Here is an 18,996-nt window from a genome sequence, read left to right on the forward strand (position 1 = left end):
CGGTGTGAGTTTACGTAGATAAAACCATCCTAATGTTCCGAAGAGAGATATAGCAATTGATAATTAATTGAATGCGAATTTAAGACGTGGAAGCTAAATAAAATTAGGTTGTTTAATGTTGGTTTGGGGTGGGTGGTTGGTTTTTAATATCGCATATGTGGATATCACCATCCCTAAAAATAAAAGAAAAAAGATATTAAAATTATTATAAGTATCCAATAAATAAGTATTTTCTTCGACTTTCCCGGGTCGCAGACGCGTTTTTTAATGTCATCATAATTTCGTGGCTACAGACTAAAGTGCTATTTGCCGACATTTGTATATTGTGCGAACTAATGTGAATAAATTACTATAATTATTTTAAAAATGTATGTATTTATTTTTTAGGTTGACCATATTTTTTTCATTGTATACCAATTTAAATGCTAATAGTATGGTTACGTCATAAGTAATAATGTAGTTTGAATTTCATTAGATTTCAAAGATGCTTCTTCAATGTTGTAAGAATATCCAAAACGTATCTTTTTGTTTCGCGTTTGCGTGTACTACTTACGAAAATTATACAGTTTTGTAAGATTTCGTGTGTTGAAATATATGTTCTTCAAGGGTAGTAGAAATGTTGCTATGTATAAGGCGAAGGTTATGTTGCGAGCGATTTTATTACTAACCTTTTGTTTTTCAAGTCTATTAACGTTGTTACTAAGGAGGGTAGATAGGTAAGAAGTTAATTCTTATATTGAGGATAAGTGGAAAAAGTGTCCAAGGTGGAACCCAATCGAACGCCAAGCATAGCTAGTGATTATTACTGGTGGTAGGACCTCTTGTGAGTCCGCGCGGGTGGGTACCACCACCCTGCCTATTTCTGCCGTGAAGCAGTAATGCGTTTCAGTTTGAAGGGTGGGGCAGCCGTTGTAACTATACTGAGACCTTAGACCTCATATCTCAAGGTGGGTGGCGGCATTTACGTTGTAGATGTCTATAAGCTCCGGTAACCACTTAACATCAGGTGGGCTGTGAGTACGTCCACAATGTGGGCATGGCAGAGCTGTAGAGATAAGGTGGCAGTGTTTGTTCTTTTCAATCGGACATTTTTGTCAGAGTGGTCGTGGTTGCGCTGACGCTGTATGTGTAGAAGGACCCGTTAGGTCACCCATGCTCCCGAGGACCGCCCTCCGGGCAATGCGCTTCCAGATTTTTTTTTCCTACCTAAGCTGAGAGCCTTGGGAGGTGAGCTCACGGGGCTCAAACCTGAGGACGTTGCTACCACGAACCCTAGCAAGAGCCGTGCTTCGCAGAATCTACCGCCGGATCGGAAAGCGACCCACTGAGAAGATCCGGCGAGAAACTCAGTTGGCTGTGTCTGTGGGTTAATATGCTCGTCGAGCCCTTCGTCGCAAGCGACGGGTTCGACGAGAACGATGACCGCTGCTTGAGGTACCTAAAAGCACCGTTAGTGGATCGGGAGGATCCGAAATGACGTGTTTGGGGCGACTTCGACTGCTTTCCATTCTGTCCGCAGGATCGGGACGCTTCCACTGCGCTTAGTGCGAATTTTATAGCGTTCTCGATAGCGTAAAAGTTAAATCAAGTTTGTATGGATTTGGAACGTTTGCCGCTAGGGGCGCTGTTCCAATTGCATACAAAACTTGGGTTACTTTTACGCTATCGAGAACTTTAAATAACTCACACTAAGCACGCAGGTCTGGCTTCTCTTTGTTCTCTTCGGTTCGAAGCGTTTCGAGTACATTCGACCATCGTGGACTCAGTTGCATTATTTATTAGGTCAGTCCAGCGGGTTGGCGATGATCTCCTGCCTTCCACCCGGCCTTGGATTACCAGTCTCTCCATCGTGTTTTTGTTAGTTGTGTTTTTTTCAATACTAGAGGTCCCGCAGTAGTCGAAATTCGACTATAATTAATTGGAATTGTAAGTTTGTACACTATTATGATTGTATTTTATACTTCTATAAACACAAATTTCGCCAAGACTACACAATAAAAAATATTAACAAAGACGAACAATATTTCATCAATTCTCACTTTGACAACAGACGTCAAGAACAAAAGTTTGACAATAAATAGTATGCATGCGTGTGTGCGTCAAATACATGGTATGTAGTGTGTGTAATGTTTTCTTTATTGATTTAATGTATCTTTTATGCATTATTTTAAAAAAAATACTAGCATTGTGCACTTCTTCTCTATATTCTGTATAAGTGTAGAAAATTTTATACTCCTCCGTCCGCGCAATTTTCGTAAAAAGGGATGCAAAGTTTTTGCTTCACGTATTAATATATAGATTATTAGATGGTGTAGAGACCCTACCACAAGTAAGCCCGCTACAGCTCATCACTATGGCCGTGTCTCGCTAAAGTCACCGCATTAAATTCCAGCGAATGCGTGTTGCATAATAAATTATAACTTTAACGTTTTATTGGACCTGGGACCTTGGCTCTATTAAACTAGTAACGTGCTGTTGTAGATCTGGTCACAAAATTGCGTTAGCATTAATCGCCACCGATTTTCATCAAACATAAATTAATTTACAATTAATGCATATTGTTAATACATTAGCTGTATCTAACTGTATACAAATCGATTTGTGATTTAAGCCTTTGCGGTTTTGAGAGGTTATCGTCTATCTCTTTCCCGCAACGTGTACAATCAATACGTCATTTATTTATTCGTCGAAGAGTTTGATGTGGGCTTGAGTTCGTAGCATCAGCCCTCTGAGTTTATAGCAGGATCTTCGCAGTGTGTTATATATTTGGTGTTTTTACAAATTTATTATTTATTCCCTATCTATTCGATGGAAGCCTAAGAGGCTATTCCAGCTACGCCCAGATGGGTAGGTGAGCTCACAGGCTGAACCTGAGAGAGTTTGTTAACACTGACCCTAGCAAGAGTAGTGCTTCGCAGAATCTACCACCGGATCGGAAACGCGACCCACTGAGAAGATCCGGCGAGAAACTCAGTGAGCTGTGTCTATGGGTTAGTTCGCTTGTCGAACTCTTCGTCGTAGTTGAAGAGTTTGATGAGGACGGTGACCGGTGTTTGAGGGGCCTAAAAGCACCGAGAGTGAATCCGGGGGATCCCACAAGAAATCTTTAGGAGGATGGCAGCTTTGCGTTGCCCCGTCGCGGTCGTATAAAGCTTTCGTGAGTGTAACGGTTTACTAACTACAAGAATGAACATCAGGCGCAATGGTTGCTTGGCCAAAATATCTATAGTCTTAACTCCGAACGCTGTCGCAGAATACACGACACCAGTTTTAAAAAAAGGAAATAGCACAAAAGGTGCCGATAGCTCTAAGGAACAAAATCCAAGAGAGACTTTCATTAGCTCCTATGAGTACGAGAATAATTTATGATATTATTGTCAAAGTTAAACTTGGTGATACTAATTGAAATCGGATATTTTAGGAATTGGATATGTGCCAGATTGACTTCTGGCGATCCCTAGAATCCCTTGAAACAACTCAAACTTTTGCCTTGAGAACAACGGGATGAGCGCCATCTAGTTATTCTTATGACAAGTATAACGCCGCTACCTACATTCAGTAATTTTTATATTAAAAACATAGATGTCGCTATAAAATATTTTTAATAAAAAAGTATTAATGTATTTGGAATAAATTCAAATATGTCTCAGAAAATAGTTTGAGCACTAAGTTACTGTAATCACACATTATATGCGGTAATACGAATTCACAAGAGCCTCTTGTTAATCGGTTATTGTAACGGAAAAGAAGAAACAAATAAAAAGTCATAGCAGGAAATTATTTTAACAGTGGATTGTGAATTAAAAAAAAGTATGTAAATCTTATGAGGATTGAAAAAATATTTTAAAGATTATTTCATCCAAAACTTTTTGTCACGACTACATTTTAGATCGAGAGCGTACGAGAAGCATAATTTTGAATAACTTTTTCAAAAATATCGGTTGTGGACTTTAGCGATAGTACTTGTGATATTGTTGGTCGTAAAACTTATGCTAACAAATCCTTATCCGACTTGATAAAAGGAGATGCTGCGCTGACCCCACTTAATGTGGTATTAGGGCAAGAAGAAGAAGTTATGGGTTAAACAGCTAACAGTCTTACTGGGGGTAGAACCTCTTGTGAGTCCGCACGGGTAGGTACCACCACCTATTTCTGCCGTGAAGCAGTAATGCGTTTCGGTTTGAAGAACGGGGCAGCCATTGTAACTATACTGAGACCTTAGACCTTATATCTCAAGGTGGTTGGCGCATTTACGTTGTAGATGTCTATGGGCTCCAGTGACCACTTAACACCAGGTGGGCTGTGAGCTCGTCCACCCAACTAAGCAATAAAAAAAAAAGGTAATCCGTATTAAAAAAAAAAAACACGTTTTCATTGTTGATTTCGTTTATTCATATCATTAAGTATTACATTGTCCGTACGTACGTTTAAAAATAGTAGTTACAAAAAAAAATACTTACGAAAAGTGAAAAAAAAAAAAACTTACATCATTAATCTTAATTAAAAATAGGTTTTTTGGGTATAAATTCATAGTTGAAGCTAAAAATGACGATAAATCAATCGAAGATTCAAAGGCGATTCTTTGGAACTCCAAGAAATTTATCACAGTATACGTAATGTTTATACCGACAGTTTTAGATTGAACTAATGTTAAATGTTCTAAACATAAGAAATACACGTACTAATCATATAAAAAAAGTGCAAAGCAAAACTTTCTTTATAACATTTTCAATAACGTCGTTTTTGGACTGAATCAATACAGCAGAAATGCAGGCTGATGCTATTTAGTAACTCACAATTCACATTATGGTTTTTTTTTGAGGCTGTCTTTAGAGGGAAGACGATCGCTTCGTGGGGTTTTTAACATTTGAACTTTTTTTAAGCTATTGCATAGCTTTTATCGCGGGCCTTGAGCGCGGCGACCGAATCATGAAATTCCGTAACGAAAAAAACCTAACACCCCCCTCCGCCTACCATGTAGCTCGCGTTTAACACATTCACACGTTGCGCTTGTGTAGTGTTTGTGAATAAGCGCGTGGCGTGACGTCACACTGCATGCGCATCATGAAAAGTCTGCCCCTTTCTCTCTCGCGCGGTCTAGCTTATGAGTGTGAAGGGGACAGTTAAGGTTTTGCTTTTATTAATGTTTAATATAGCGTGGTCTTGTTTTATTATTGTTTTAATATTAAATTATCATTGTCTAATTATAATTGCATAAGTTGATAAAAAATGCTATGCAATGGCTTTACCGCGGCAGTTCCCGAGTGCCACACGTTTTTTTATAACTATGTTTCCCAAACAATAACTTACTGAGAAACATCAATATTAAATATCGAATTATTTCTTTAACATTTCAAACTAAATCGCAAGACTTGACTTGAAATATCGCATGTTAATTTGATTCCTGCTGTAATTTATGTCATTGCTATGCAGCAGTTGTCGTCTTGAATCGCCGAACGTGGATCTCCACGATGACCTGGAGCTCGACTCTGTCAGTAAGTATCTACAGTCGGCATCGCTGCGCCACTTTGGGAAGGCGGCACGACATGAGAACCCTCTTATCGTGGTGCTGGAAACTACATACCCGACCCAGTAGATCGAATGGTAAACCGTCGACGTCGCCCAAAGCACATCATTACGGATCCTCCTGATCCATTAACGGTGCTTTTGTGTTAGAAACACTCCGGCTTGAGCCCCGTGAGCTCACCTATACGTTAGGGTGAAGCTGAAATAGCCTCTGCTATCAGCAAAGGTAGGAAAAAAAAATGAATCGCCTGATAATTCGTTTTGTTAGTAAATTTCAATCTAAAACTATCGTTCGATACTTAATTAATTTATAAAACTAAAATCACTATAATTTTAACGATTACATTGATAAATGCAAGAAAAAATATTTTAATAGTACTATTTAAATCTATTAAAAGTGCGTAGACACATGTAGATTCCTTCTTAGGAGGAGAAACAAAGGATTTGAAATCTAACTGACTAAGATTCTTTAATTTATAGAATAGTTAAATCTCTTAAGCCATCGTCGATGTGACAATGTCAATAAAGCACAAATATGATGGAAAATATGCGTGTAATTGGCAGCAATAAGTAGGTATTAAAACTTCTAGAAAAAATCAACTAGTGTTGTCTCTGTTTAATTCACGGAAGTATTGGTTTTAACTCGGCTGTTGTACTGCACAGATGACATTCTAGAATTATTGATTCACTGTCTCTCTCTAATAATTAGAGAGAGACAGTGAGGTGTGTATAATACAAATTTCTTAATTTCTAGTAACTTAGTTGAAGCTTTAAAAAAATAATGTGAATTACGTTTCTTATTGTAATGTTGTCATGAGAATTCTATAGTATTAATTCGTTTTGCTTCATTTATACTTGTGTTAAAAAGTTTACTAAATAATTACAATAATCGTAAATTTGTTTGTTAAATATAACAATGAAATTTACTAGATTGGACCGTGTCTAGAAGTAGGTACTGAAAATTAATATAATTAAAATTAAATGTAAATAATAATGTGCGTAAAATATTTTCAAATACGCACTTTAAATTAGGAATATAAATGTGAATAACTAAAATTAAAACATTTTTGTGACTGATTACTTAAATTAACGATTAATTATATTAATAAAAAACCAACAAGATAATGATTTAAAATTTATATAGTAAGGCACCTCGAGTTTTTGGTTTTAAATTAAAAGAAAACAAAAAATAAAACGAAAAATGAAAATTTTCTTAACTTTATAGAAAATCGTGTATTTCTATATAAAGGTGTAAAAATGAAGCGTTTTGAAAGTAACATGTACACGTAGCGTGCCCTAAGATAAATATATTACCATTAATTCTGTTGCTTTCTCTTTTTATAAATTGTTAAGAATACAAATAAAATTTCATAAATGTTTATGCAAATAACATTAAAGCAGTATGGCTCCAGTGCCCTTTGTCTCGCGTTTCTCTGTGAGAGTTTAAAAATGTAGTTCCTTTTTGGACTTTTTGGCGGGAACGCGAGGAGTGAAGGTGTGTTTTTTTTTGTCTATTTAGTGTTTCATCAGGTTTAAATGTGTAATAACAGTGGTGTATTGACTATTTAATATCTGTGAAATTGCACAAGCGTGGGAAAGCGAAACAAAGCCGCTGGACGTAGCTTCTCGGGATCCCCCAAAAAGTCCACTGAAAAATCTCAGTAAATGACCACCGTTATACTGAAATTATATTTCATCCCATACCATCTCATCTCATTTTATTTAACTTCATCCCAGTAGATTATTGTCGCAAATTAATCATCTTCATTTCATTTCACTCCATTATATCATTTTTCATAAAAATAACAATATAAATTAAAATAAGACTTGACTGAAAGGTCTTAGTTACCAGGTCGAAAAATTCCTTAAAAAGAGTAGTTCCTTTTTCGGACCCCCCCAAGCGTACGTTGCTCATGTTTGAATTCAATTCTCAAATTAAAAATTTATTGCAATAATCTGTATTTTTCAATAAATAAGTTCCTAATAATAGAAAATATAGAAAAAAAAAGATTACAGTAAAACGCCGGTAGTATAGTGATGAGTAAATATGTTTGTTTATTTTTCATTGCGCGGAGTAAGCAATGAAGATAAGACAAACTAACCCTTAACTAAGCTGGTTCTTAGGGCACGTCGAAAATTGTGCTAAGTGAAAAAGTTATAAAGTGACAATCGATATCCTTAATTAACGAAACAAAAAATTACACCTTAATATGGCATACAATTATAAATAAGGCTCTTATTTATTCGTAAAGAGATCAATAGCTATGATAATTAATAAGTTGAATTATAATTAAGTTTTACATTAAAACAGAAATCGTAATATATTACGTGAAATTAATATTAATTATATTTCATTCGGGATTTGCTAAGTCCGGTGCGTGTCAGCGCCATCTTTACTTCAGGACGGGTCCAATACAAAACACAAAATATGTGATCATTTTTCATTATATCATTTTCGTTCTAGATGAGTTCAATCTCCGTGTAAAATTTTAAACAAGTTGGTGATAGCTTTCTTGGTATATCTTATGAAAAGAATGACTATTTAGTATTCCATTATAAATAAAACCAGAAATTTTGAGTAATTAAATGATATAAATTACATTATTTGTTATCGTTTATCGGATGGACCGAGTTGAATGAAACATTATATTATTTTACGATTTCTGTTGTCACGTGCTGTTTTTCAAATCTTCTGTCGAAATCTGTATTAAATTCGTCTTTGTTGATTCTTTTGTTCATTTATTCTTTTCATTCTTCTTTTCGTTTCACGTCGAGCCCAAAGTCGTCTGAAAATTAAAATAATGTTTATTTGTATGTATACTAACATAGTAAAAGCTTTGTATAAGTTACTTTACTTTATTTTATTGGTGGTACGACCTCTTGTGAGTCCGCACGGGTAGGTACCACCACCTTGCGTATTTACTGCTACCTGGCGGAGTAGCCATTGTAACTATACTGGGATCTTAGACTGACTCTTAACTGATATCTCATGGTGGGTGACGCATTTACGTCGTAGATGTCTATGGGCTCCAGTAACCACTTAACACCAGGCTGTAAGCTCGTCCACCCACCTAAGCAAAAAAATATATATATATGATATGACTGCAGAGGAAATCACGGTGGTGGTCCTCCTAAGAAATTGGGTTGGATGTCAATTGCATTGAAAGAACGAATGTAGCTTGAGGGCTGAAGTGCTATTTGCTTTAACCGACATTTTTGCAACTCTACAAAAGAGCCAAGTTTAAAATCAGGAGCAAAAAAAGTGGTAAAAAAAATCTTCTTTAGCCATTTAAACTTAATTGACGTTCAATTAAAAACATCGAATAACAAAGATAAATGTCGTATATTAGGCGAGTATCAATTTTTCTAATGAAATATGCACTTAACAAATGTTCACGATTGGCTTCTACGGTGAAGGAATAACATCGTGTAATAAAAATCAAACCCGCAAAATTATAATTTGCGTAATTACTATTGGTAGGACTTCATGTGAGTCCGCACGAGTAGGTACCACCACCCCGCCTATTTCTACCGTGAAGAAGTAATGCGTTTCGGCTTGAAGGTTAAGGCAGCCGTTGTGACTACACTGAGATCTTACAACTTATATCTCAAGGTGGGTGGCGCATTTGCGTTGTAAATGTCTATGGACTCCAGTAACCACACCAACTGGGCTGTGAGCTCGTCTACTCATCTAAGCAAAAACTACAGCTAAAAAGCTACCAATTGGATAGGAGCCCAACAAAAACTACACGTAATTGGTCAACTAGGCTATATTTTATTGTTTCATTAAGGAGATGGCTGTGTCTTTGTGATAGTTGACGTCCAAGAGTGATCATTACCACTCAACAATATGCCATAACTATATGGTTATATGTTTGTAGTACCGAGCTTGTCAACCGAAAATCGATTTTAATCGTATGCCCATTTCGGTTCCGTTAAAAAAAAAACAATAATAATGATCTATTTAATGATAGAAATGCATTGAACTCGCCTTTTTTTTTATTGCAAATCAAACTATATTGTTATGTTTTTTGTAGTGTTCTATCTCGATTCAGAGTTCTTTGTACTGTTCTGAAAGGGAACTGTGTGGAACTTGTACATGTTTTATTGTTACTGGCTAGTTAAGGCATGATACGCTCCGCTGTAACAATCTCTGAATATTTTAGAAGTAATGATTTGCGCGCCATCTATTATTCGTGAATCGTATTAATTATTATTTTCTTTGCATTAGGGCTTGCGCGGTTGTAGTACATAGAACATCAAGCATTAAAATTTACCATGAGATTATGTGGATCGCAATTGTATTATTGTATAACAGAACACTTAGTTCATTCAGGTACTTAAGTACAAATTTTCTAAGTTCCTTGATAATAGCGAGTCTATATGTAAATTGATTTTATTTTATTTGATACCACTATTTTATACGACAGGTATGTCATTAAAGCTTTTTTTACGGTTTTTTGACGCTTCTACGAAACCGTAAAAGTAGTTTTAATTACGTGTCCGCGACTCGCGAATACCAGAAAAATAATAATGCATTTTCAAATTCAGTCTAAGTCGTATTTATTTTAGCAGCTTTTCATCGCGCAAAACTCTAATAAAGGGTGTCGCCCTCATTATACGGTACCTATAAATAATTCAGTAGCATTGCGTCTGGATATCGGTTGTGTATACAGCAAAAACTGGACCTATCTAACCATCTGGTTTTTGTGGTGAAATTAATGTACTTGGGCTCTATGTTTATCCTGGTGGTTAGTGGTAGGGCTTATATTTATAACTGGTAGTAGGACTTCTTGTGAGTCCGCAGTGTGAGTGAAGCAATAATGCATTTCGGCTTGAAGGGTGGGGCAGCCGTTGTAACTATACTGAGGCTTTAGAACTTATATCTCAAGATGGGTGGCGCATTTACGTTGTAAATGTCTATGGGCTCGAGTGACCACTTAACACCAGATGGGCTGCGTTTTGTTTGTTTTAATAGAAATGCTTATACCAATTTTTTTTATTAATAAAGCTAATAAAATATAAGCTGTTCCTATTATTGTGAATCAATATAGACACCATAATATATTAGATAGGTCTTTAGGTTTTAAAAAAAATATAATAATATCCGAAAGATACTCAATTACTCATTCAAAATGAAATCTTCAAAGCTCTATTTAATTGGATTTCTTTTTGCGTGACAAAAATGCAAAAACATGTTTTCGCGTGAAGCAATTAGGCTTATAATCCATTAAGGTATCGTGTCGCATGCCAGAACCGGGCGTCGTCGGGACACTCCCAGCCGTTTTCATTGTATTAACTTCGCCAATTAATACGAAAGGAAATTTTTTGTGTGTGTTTTTTTTTGTTCGTGAGTTATTTTTTTAATGTCGAGGTGCCCTTGATTTTTGCAAGGTTTTTGGGGGCAATCGATTAGTTTACATAGTTATCTACTAATCTATCAGCCCATAGACGTCCACTGCTGGATATACGCCTTCCACAAGCCTTGCCACAAAAATCGGTCCTGCGTTTCTACTATTGCATTGGAATAGTGAACGAGGGTCTATCTAGTGTTTAATCGAGCCCATAGCTTATCATTAAACAGACTGGAACGCGCGAATTTTCGCTGCAGAAATAAGCGAGGAAGAGGCCCCCCCCCCCCCCCGTCTTGGAGGCCTATTATCTCATCAAATATCCTACCGCCACTATCCAGTATTGGATCAATAGAAAGACGCCATTATCTATACCCATCTACTTATATACACATATCATAAAGAGGAAAGATTTGTTTGTTTGTTTTTATTGAATAGGCACCGAAACTACTGAACCGAATTGAAAAATTCTTTCACTGTTTGGAAGATACACTATTCCCGACTGACATAGGCTACAATCTTTTTTGAAAAAAATTAGGGATGCTTACTAAAACTCCAATAATGTAACCCAAGGAGTAAAAAAATGATCTAACTTCTTTACATCGCGTGCCTTGCGAAAACTATTGATGATAGAATAAAATAATGTACTGCGACTTTGTAGAACACATTATTATTTACAAAAAGTGTCGCGACAGCATATGTCTAACTGTTATAGTTATGCCGCAATAAGTGTTCTTTTATTTAAAAAATTAAACAACGTCAATATTTGACGTAATTCACATTTTTTATTGCAGCCTCCGGGCCTTACAATAATTAACAGACAATGTAATATTACGATCGTTTACAGCTTAACAGAAAACATAAATTGGGTACTGGAATAACGTATTCCGAAACAAATCGATGTGCAATACCATTACTTGCAATTACCAATTGCATTAGATTATTTCCTAATGTATTGATGCATCTGTAATGTTTTGAAATAAGCGAACGAAGATTGAATGTCCTCACTGTAAGCCAGTAATTGCTAACTGAAATGCTACTAGTATACGAATGGATAAAGAACATCTTATATAAACATAAAACTATTTTTTAATGGTGGTAGGACGTCTTGTGAGTTCGCAAGGGTAGGTACCACCACCCTGCCTATTTCTGCCGTGAAGAAGTAATGCGTTTAGGTTTGATGGGTGGGGAAGTTGTTGTAATTTAAAAAATGAGCCATTAGAACTCATATCTCAAGGCAACATTTACGTTGTAGATATCTATATGCACCGGTAATAACTTAACACCATGTGGGCCGTGAGCTCGTGAACCCCTATCTATCTTTATATATAAAAATGAATTGCTGTTCGTTAGTCTCGCTAAAACTCGAGAACAGGTAGACCGATTTGGCTAATTTTGGTCTTGAATTATTTGTGGAAGTCCAAAGAAGGTTTAAAAGGTAGATAAATATGAAAATGCTCGGAATTATTTTGTTTTTCCGTTGATGTGTCCCCCTGTCAGACGGATTTCTTTTGTTTGTTTTAAGTTTATTTTATAAAATAGTTTAGGTTTTTTATTTATCGATTGAGGCACTACGAAGTCTGCCGGGTCAGCTAGTAAGCAATAAAAAAGGGCTTCGTTCCTTTCTAGCCAAGGCATATGTTAGATATTGTTTGTGAATTGCTTTGCGTCTTATTTGGTAAATAAAAACGTGCTCTAAATTGATGTCATAATTCAAGATACATAGCAGGAAAGAGCTTTCAGCTTAAAACTATAAAGTACTCACCATTATTTCAAAGGTAAAGCGTTGGTACCCGCTTCTGCGCACCCAGAGACAATTTAGAGGTAACGTTCTTGTAATTCTCTTTTTTCACCCTAGCTTTTGGTTTCTCATCAACCGGACACCCCTTAAGTTCCCAGACCAAGTTCGTCAAGCTTTTTGGTCTGCTTATCTTCCTAGATCGTTTCTCGGGTAATTTCGGTCCATTGCCAGAATCTCCAGATGTCCTGCCGCCCGAATGACTGGAGTCCAACGTTCCATCTAACTCCATGGCTTGGTGAATGTTTGAAAGACTCTTATACCTTATGTTGAAGATAGGCGAATCGCCTTTAGTTAAAGGTCTGACTGGACTAGCTAAGGGACTAGGCGTTTCTTTTGTGGGCGAGCTACTTTTCTGCCTGAAAACTATTTTAGTTTTGCTGTTGTTCATGTTGTTTTTTATGAACAGCTTCGGTAAGTTCGGTACTTGCGCCACAGAGCATTTCTCTTTGTAGACAATCACCGGTGCCTCTTTCGGCACAATTGATTTTCGGGTTCTTTTCTCTGCTTTTTGAATGTTCAATGGCTTTTTGGTGGGGATCGTTTCAATGGGGGGCGGCTCTGGCTTGATCTCCGTGATTAGTGGCATGTGGATGGGCGTGGCTGCCGGCGAAGCGGGGGCCGATTCATGTCTAGGAGGGGGATCGTTGGAATAAGATGCTTTAATGCTTTTCGGTAATGGAGCGAAACCCCTGACGTAGTCATAAATTTGGTCGATCTCATCATATTCGTCGGGAATGCTGTTCTCGTCTCGATGACTGCTGTAAATGTGATTGTGTCTCAGATGCTTGTGTTGGTTCGCGGAATCGGATGACGCGCTGCGTCGTAAAAAGTAACCGGTTTTAACTAACGGTGGTGCGTTTAATGGGCCATTAAGGAGTCGTTTTGGGTCTCCCAATTTGCCATCGAGTACGTGCATCCTGTCAACAACGTCAGTCAGCAGTCTGTTACATTTCTCGACTAATCTTGAGAATTCCATGAAATTCTTAATTAGTTCCTCGTTTTTGCACTTCTGCAATTTGAGAGGAGCAGCTAGAGGTAAAGCAACCAATGCATTGCCTTCTTTGGGTAGTGGCAGAGCGAAAACATGTTCTTCTTCGAACATCGAAAGCAGTCTTATTTCAGGAACGAAATGGCTTGCACTCTTCAATCCTCGCGGCGGAGTTCCGTGCACTAGTCTTACCGTTATCGGCAGTCGTTTCGTCAGCAAAGTCTTAGCGGTGTGAACTCCACTGATGTTCTCTTCTTTAGCGATAGCGGAAAACTTTCCTCTCTGATCCAGGCTCAACAGGATCAGATCTCCTTTTGAGTCTGTGCATTTCAAATACTTATTCTTACCCAAGAACGTTTCACCTTTAGGCATTATTATTTCGCCGGCGGGTAAGTTTCTGGTTCCATCCGCTGTGATATTACCATCTAAATCTGTTTTCCCGCAAATTACTCTAATAGGATCTCTAACCAAGCAGCCATCGTCTAGTTTCCGTCTAGATAGTTCAGTTACTGTCTCAATACATCTGACCGCCCTACCTTCTTCACTAAGCAACTCGAAGTATCCTCTATACGTGTCTGGGATGGCGATTCTCGGCCCTACGGGTACCATGCGACGTCCTTCTTTGAGTTTGATAGCTTGGGCGATGATTTTCTTTCTCTTTCCCGCTGATATGAAGATCGCTGTGCTCTGTAGTCCGGGGCTCGGTAAGGTCGGGACACCCAGGCCTCCATACTGTCCTTTGATGATCTTGGCGACGCTCGGAAGGCGGTTCTTGGCGACGAACTCTCTTAAGTAATTCCCCTCATCAGACCAGCGCGAGGCAGCGACAACGATTTGCCCGTCTGTGGCTGCCATGGTTTTGTCACATCTGGAATCAGATAAACTAAAATTAATGATTGATTCAATTTGCATCCTAACTTCCAAGCAGACTTTTGTTTTTAATGAACAGAGTTACGCTGATACACTTTAATTTTATTTATTTATTTATTTACTAGCGACCCGCCCTCGCTTCGCTTCGAAAATTGTAATTTATTATTGATTTCTCCATTATTTAATGGATGTTATTATACATATAAGCCTTCCCCTTCAATCACTCTATCAATTAAAAAAACCGCATCAAAATCCGTTGCGTACTTTTAAAGATTTAAGCATACATAGGGACAGACAGATATAGGGACAGAGAAAGCGACTTTGTTTTATACTATGCAGTAATTTATTTTATTTGGCACATAATACATATTACAAGTAAAAAATCTGGCTTGTAACAGAAGCCAATGTGCGCACGACTAATCAAGACAAATGTGCTAAGCTTATACACAATGTTCTTTAGCTTTTGAGATGATAAATCCGTTATGTAATACCATCTAAATCTAAATATCTTTCTTTTTCTTGGTAGATTCTTGTTCATTTAAGACCGCCTAATGTATTTTTTATCCCTAGACTTTTAAATTTGTTTTGATTTTACCTAGTACTAGCCGTACTCGTCCGCTTCGCTAGGCATTTAAAATTAACATGATTATTTATTGTCATTATTATTAGGAAGTCCAACACTCATATAAATATTAGCCTATCCATTAAATACATGTACTTTCTACATGGATACCAAGTTTCAAGCCAATCGGATGCATGGTTCAGTAGTTATAACGGAACATCCGTAAAAACCACTGTAGATTTAAAAGACCTAGTCAGGTAATAATTTCTGTCACATGTTTAATGTAAAATAATTGAAACAAGTTTATTCATTATGTAACCATTCATATAGCAAAATGAACTTAACAAAACATAGATTCTTATGACACTAAAGTTTATTCAAAATGATCTCCGTGATTTTGAATACAGGCCTTCAATCTGCGCGGCCAGTCGTCTATCGCAGCACGAACGAGGTCCATGTCAATATCGGCGGCTTACTTAATCAAGAATGTCTTGAGTGACTCCAAATTGGGATGAGGCTTTGAGCACGCCTTTTCCTCCAAGTGTTGCCATATCTTGTAATCTAACGGATTCAAATCTGGACTGGAGGAGGGCCAGTCTTCGTGCCGGATGAAGTCGATTTCACGCGCCGCCAGCCAGTCTTGTGTGCTCTTCGCTCTATGAGCTGGCGCCGAATCTTGTTGGAATACCCAGTGCCTGTTATTGAACATGGTGTGAGAAACAGGTTCCACAAGGTTCGTCAGGACTGTATTTTGATACACAACTGCATTCGTTTTTACACCTTTCTCACAGAAATGTACCTCTGTTAAGCCCCAAAAAGAAACTCCCAACCATATCATGAGCGAGGATGGAAAATTACCTCGTTGGACACGCGGAATACGGTTGCTCGCTTCTTCACTACTGTGTGCGTACACCTTATCATTTTGTTTGTTGTAGCTCTCTTCTACGGTAAAAATTTTTACATCCGAAAAAAGAATTTCCCGATATTTTTTTCCCGCGTACCGCTTCAACAAAGCGTGGCATCTCTTCAGTCTCAGGTCCATTAGATGAGCATTCAAACTATGTCCTGTTTTTTTTCGATATGCCCGAAGCCCTAAGTCTTCATTTAACACCCTTTTCACCGTGGTTCTGCTTAACCCCATCTGAATGGCCAACAGTTTCTGCTTACGTTTGGGATTTCTTTGAATTCGCGCCTTCACAGCTTTAATCACTGCTGGAGTCCTAACAGACCGAGGGCGACCACTTCTTGACCTGTCATCTACACTAGAGTCTTCATTGTATCGTTTGATGGTACGATAAACGAATCTTTTGGTTATATTAAAATTTTTCAGTATGTTAAAAATTTGAATTGGCGCGTAACCGCAACGATGCAACGCAATAACTGCAACACGGTCTTCTTTAAGCGTCCACTCCATATTTAAAAATGAGTAAAATTCTAAAAGTATACATTTTAATTTTCATGAACAATTCGAAATTCGAATTCAATAAACTTTTTTGTGGCCAGCATTCTAAAAGAAAAGTTTTTACTGTGTGACAATACTTATGACCTGACTAGTTATATTAGTATAGATTAGGGTCCAATAAATATTTTAAATATTTACTAACAATCACGCCACGTTAACTGGCCCCGTGATAAGTTCGTAAAGAACTTGTGTTACAGGTACCAGATAACGGAAATAAATGTAAGATTTTTATTATACACATACATAAATAATTTAATATACATACATCCATAACCTTGGAAAAGACATTTTATATTTATCATACAAATATCTCCCCTTGGCGGGATTCGAACCCGCGACCCCCTTGTGTAGTGACCATGTCACGTACCACTACACCAGACGGCCGTTTAATCAATTTAATAATCAATGAAACACAATCGACTCTAAATAACATGTCTTAGAATATTCTGAGTGAATTAGATAGTTTATGGTCCAAAAATCTGGACGACCTTCTCAACGATGCCGATTTTCGTTAACCATAGATAATAAGAAGAAATTACCACGAGTTAGGTACCACCGCCCTGCTTATTTCTGCCGTGAAGCAGTAATGCGTTTCGGTTTGAAGGGTGGGGCAGCCGCTGTAACTATACTTGAGACCTTAGAACTTATATCTCAAGGTGGGTGGCGCATTTACGTTGTAGATCTCTATGGGCTCCAGTAACCACTTAACACCACGTGGGCCGTGAGCTCGTCCACCCATCTAAGCAATAAATATATTGACAACTTGAACATCCGTATAAAGTTGAGTTACCGGATCGTAAAGTAAAAATAACAGAACGTGGGAAACAGCCACGGAATGAATTAAAAAGTTTAAATGTTTTAAGCATTGACTTGGTTAAAGTCTTGGATTAGTTATGTTAACGACTTCTCGGCGGAAACATTCAGTGTGTACTTACCGCGTACTTCAGTACCGAGAAACTGTGTACTTTATTTCACGATTTGAGCTTTGCGAGGAATTGACATAAACTTTTTTTTATTGTCATTGCATGAAGTTTATGTCACCTGATAGTAGGTGGTTATTGTCGCTAATGGACACTAGCAATGCCAGAGGTAAGGGCAAATCGCTGCCTAGTATTGAAGACTCTCCTTATGATTTAGGGTTTTATTTTTTGGTCTATAAGCGCACGTGTGCTCTCCTTCAAGCTGGTGTTTTTTTTTTTAGGATTGAAGGATTACTGTTAGCCCGGAGGCCTTTCCAGTTTCACCAGGACAGGTGGGTGAGCAAAGGCTCAGCCAGGAGGGGTGGGATTTGCTAACAGCTGCCCGACCGCCTCCGAAGGAGATCTAACAACTCAAGAGCAGCTGCTTCGCGAATGAATCTACTACAGGATCGGAATCGCGACCCGCTGAGAAGATCCGGCGAGAAACTCAGCGAGCTGATTCATGGGTTAGGTTGCACGGCGAACTCTTTGTCGAGTTCGACGAGTACGGTTACCGAGGTCCCTAAGCCTGCTCCTAGAGCTGAAGGCGTCTAATGCAAAGGTTATTGGATCTGATGGATCCGTCAAGCTGGTGTTCAGACGAACCCTAAGTACCATAATTTGAACGCTATTTAACTGCCTTATTTTACTTAGGTTTTCCAAAATGTTAATTTATTAAAAAAGAATAAGCGGTTTTTAATGTATGTCCTTCTTAATTGTGGAGAGGGGCTGGGAAATTATAAATTAAAATATACATCAGCGAAAAATTTATACGTGAGAAAAATTTAGTCAGAATTGTATTGCACTCAGTTATTACAGTATTATATAGACAACCTAATTATTTGTATTTTTTGGAAGCGAAACTTTTCGAAGCGTCCTTTGCGGTTGGCAGCATCTTGACTCTGCCCCTGGCATTGCTGATGTCCATGAGCGATGGTACTCACTCACCATCAGGTGGGACGTATGACAGTCTGACAATTAAACAAACAAAATAGCACTAGCCTAATATGTTGCATAGAGCAAGTAACTATAAGGTGTAGACATTTTATTCGCAAATGAAATAGCTAAAACACAATTTTCCCATAAAGCGCTTGTCTGATCTGGGAAATACTGCCCGGATATAATTTGACATAGACAGCGAAATCTTTTTTATTTTATTACAGTCCACTTGGTGTTAAGTGGTTACTGGAGCCCATAGACATCTACGACGTAAATGCGCCACGCAACTTGAGATATAAGGTCTCGAGTATAGTTACAACGGCTGCCCCACCCTTCAAACCGAAACGCATTACTGCTTCATGGCAGAAATAGGCATATAAAAAATAGAGCCATTGGTGTACATTTGCATCTCTGCCTTTCAGTACCAATGCTCCGCAGAGTTACAGGGTGGATGCGACACACGAATCCACTCTGACACGAGAGTCATCCTATACTATAACTGGACTGATCACTGGGAAAGTGGTCACCTACTTTGAGA

General features: G+C 37.9%; 1 protein-coding gene across 8 annotated transcripts in view; it reads right to left on the reverse strand.

Moving 5' to 3' along the window:
- Window positions 1-4,368: 4,368 nt before the first annotated feature.
- The window catches only part of LOC101740578 (uncharacterized), a 135,591-nt gene continuing 120,963 nt past the window's right edge, over window positions 4,369-18,996 (reverse strand). For all 8 annotated transcript variants that reach the window (XM_062676822.1, XM_038021143.2, XM_038021141.2 and 5 more), the window contains 2 exons: window positions 12,643-14,534; window positions 4,369-8,312 (listed from right to left, as the gene is read on the reverse strand). In XM_062676822.1, the coding sequence (XP_062532806.1) occupies window positions 12,650-14,521 (1,872 nt within the window). In that variant the 5' untranslated portion in view covers window positions 14,522-14,534 and the 3' untranslated portion in view covers window positions 4,369-8,312; window positions 12,643-12,649. The remainder of the gene's footprint in view (window positions 8,313-12,642; window positions 14,535-18,996) is intronic.

This window comes from Bombyx mori, chromosome 28 (assembly GCF_030269925.1).
Source record: "Bombyx mori chromosome 28, ASM3026992v2".
In the NCBI taxonomy this organism is placed as follows: domain Eukaryota; kingdom Metazoa; phylum Arthropoda; class Insecta; order Lepidoptera; family Bombycidae; genus Bombyx; species Bombyx mori.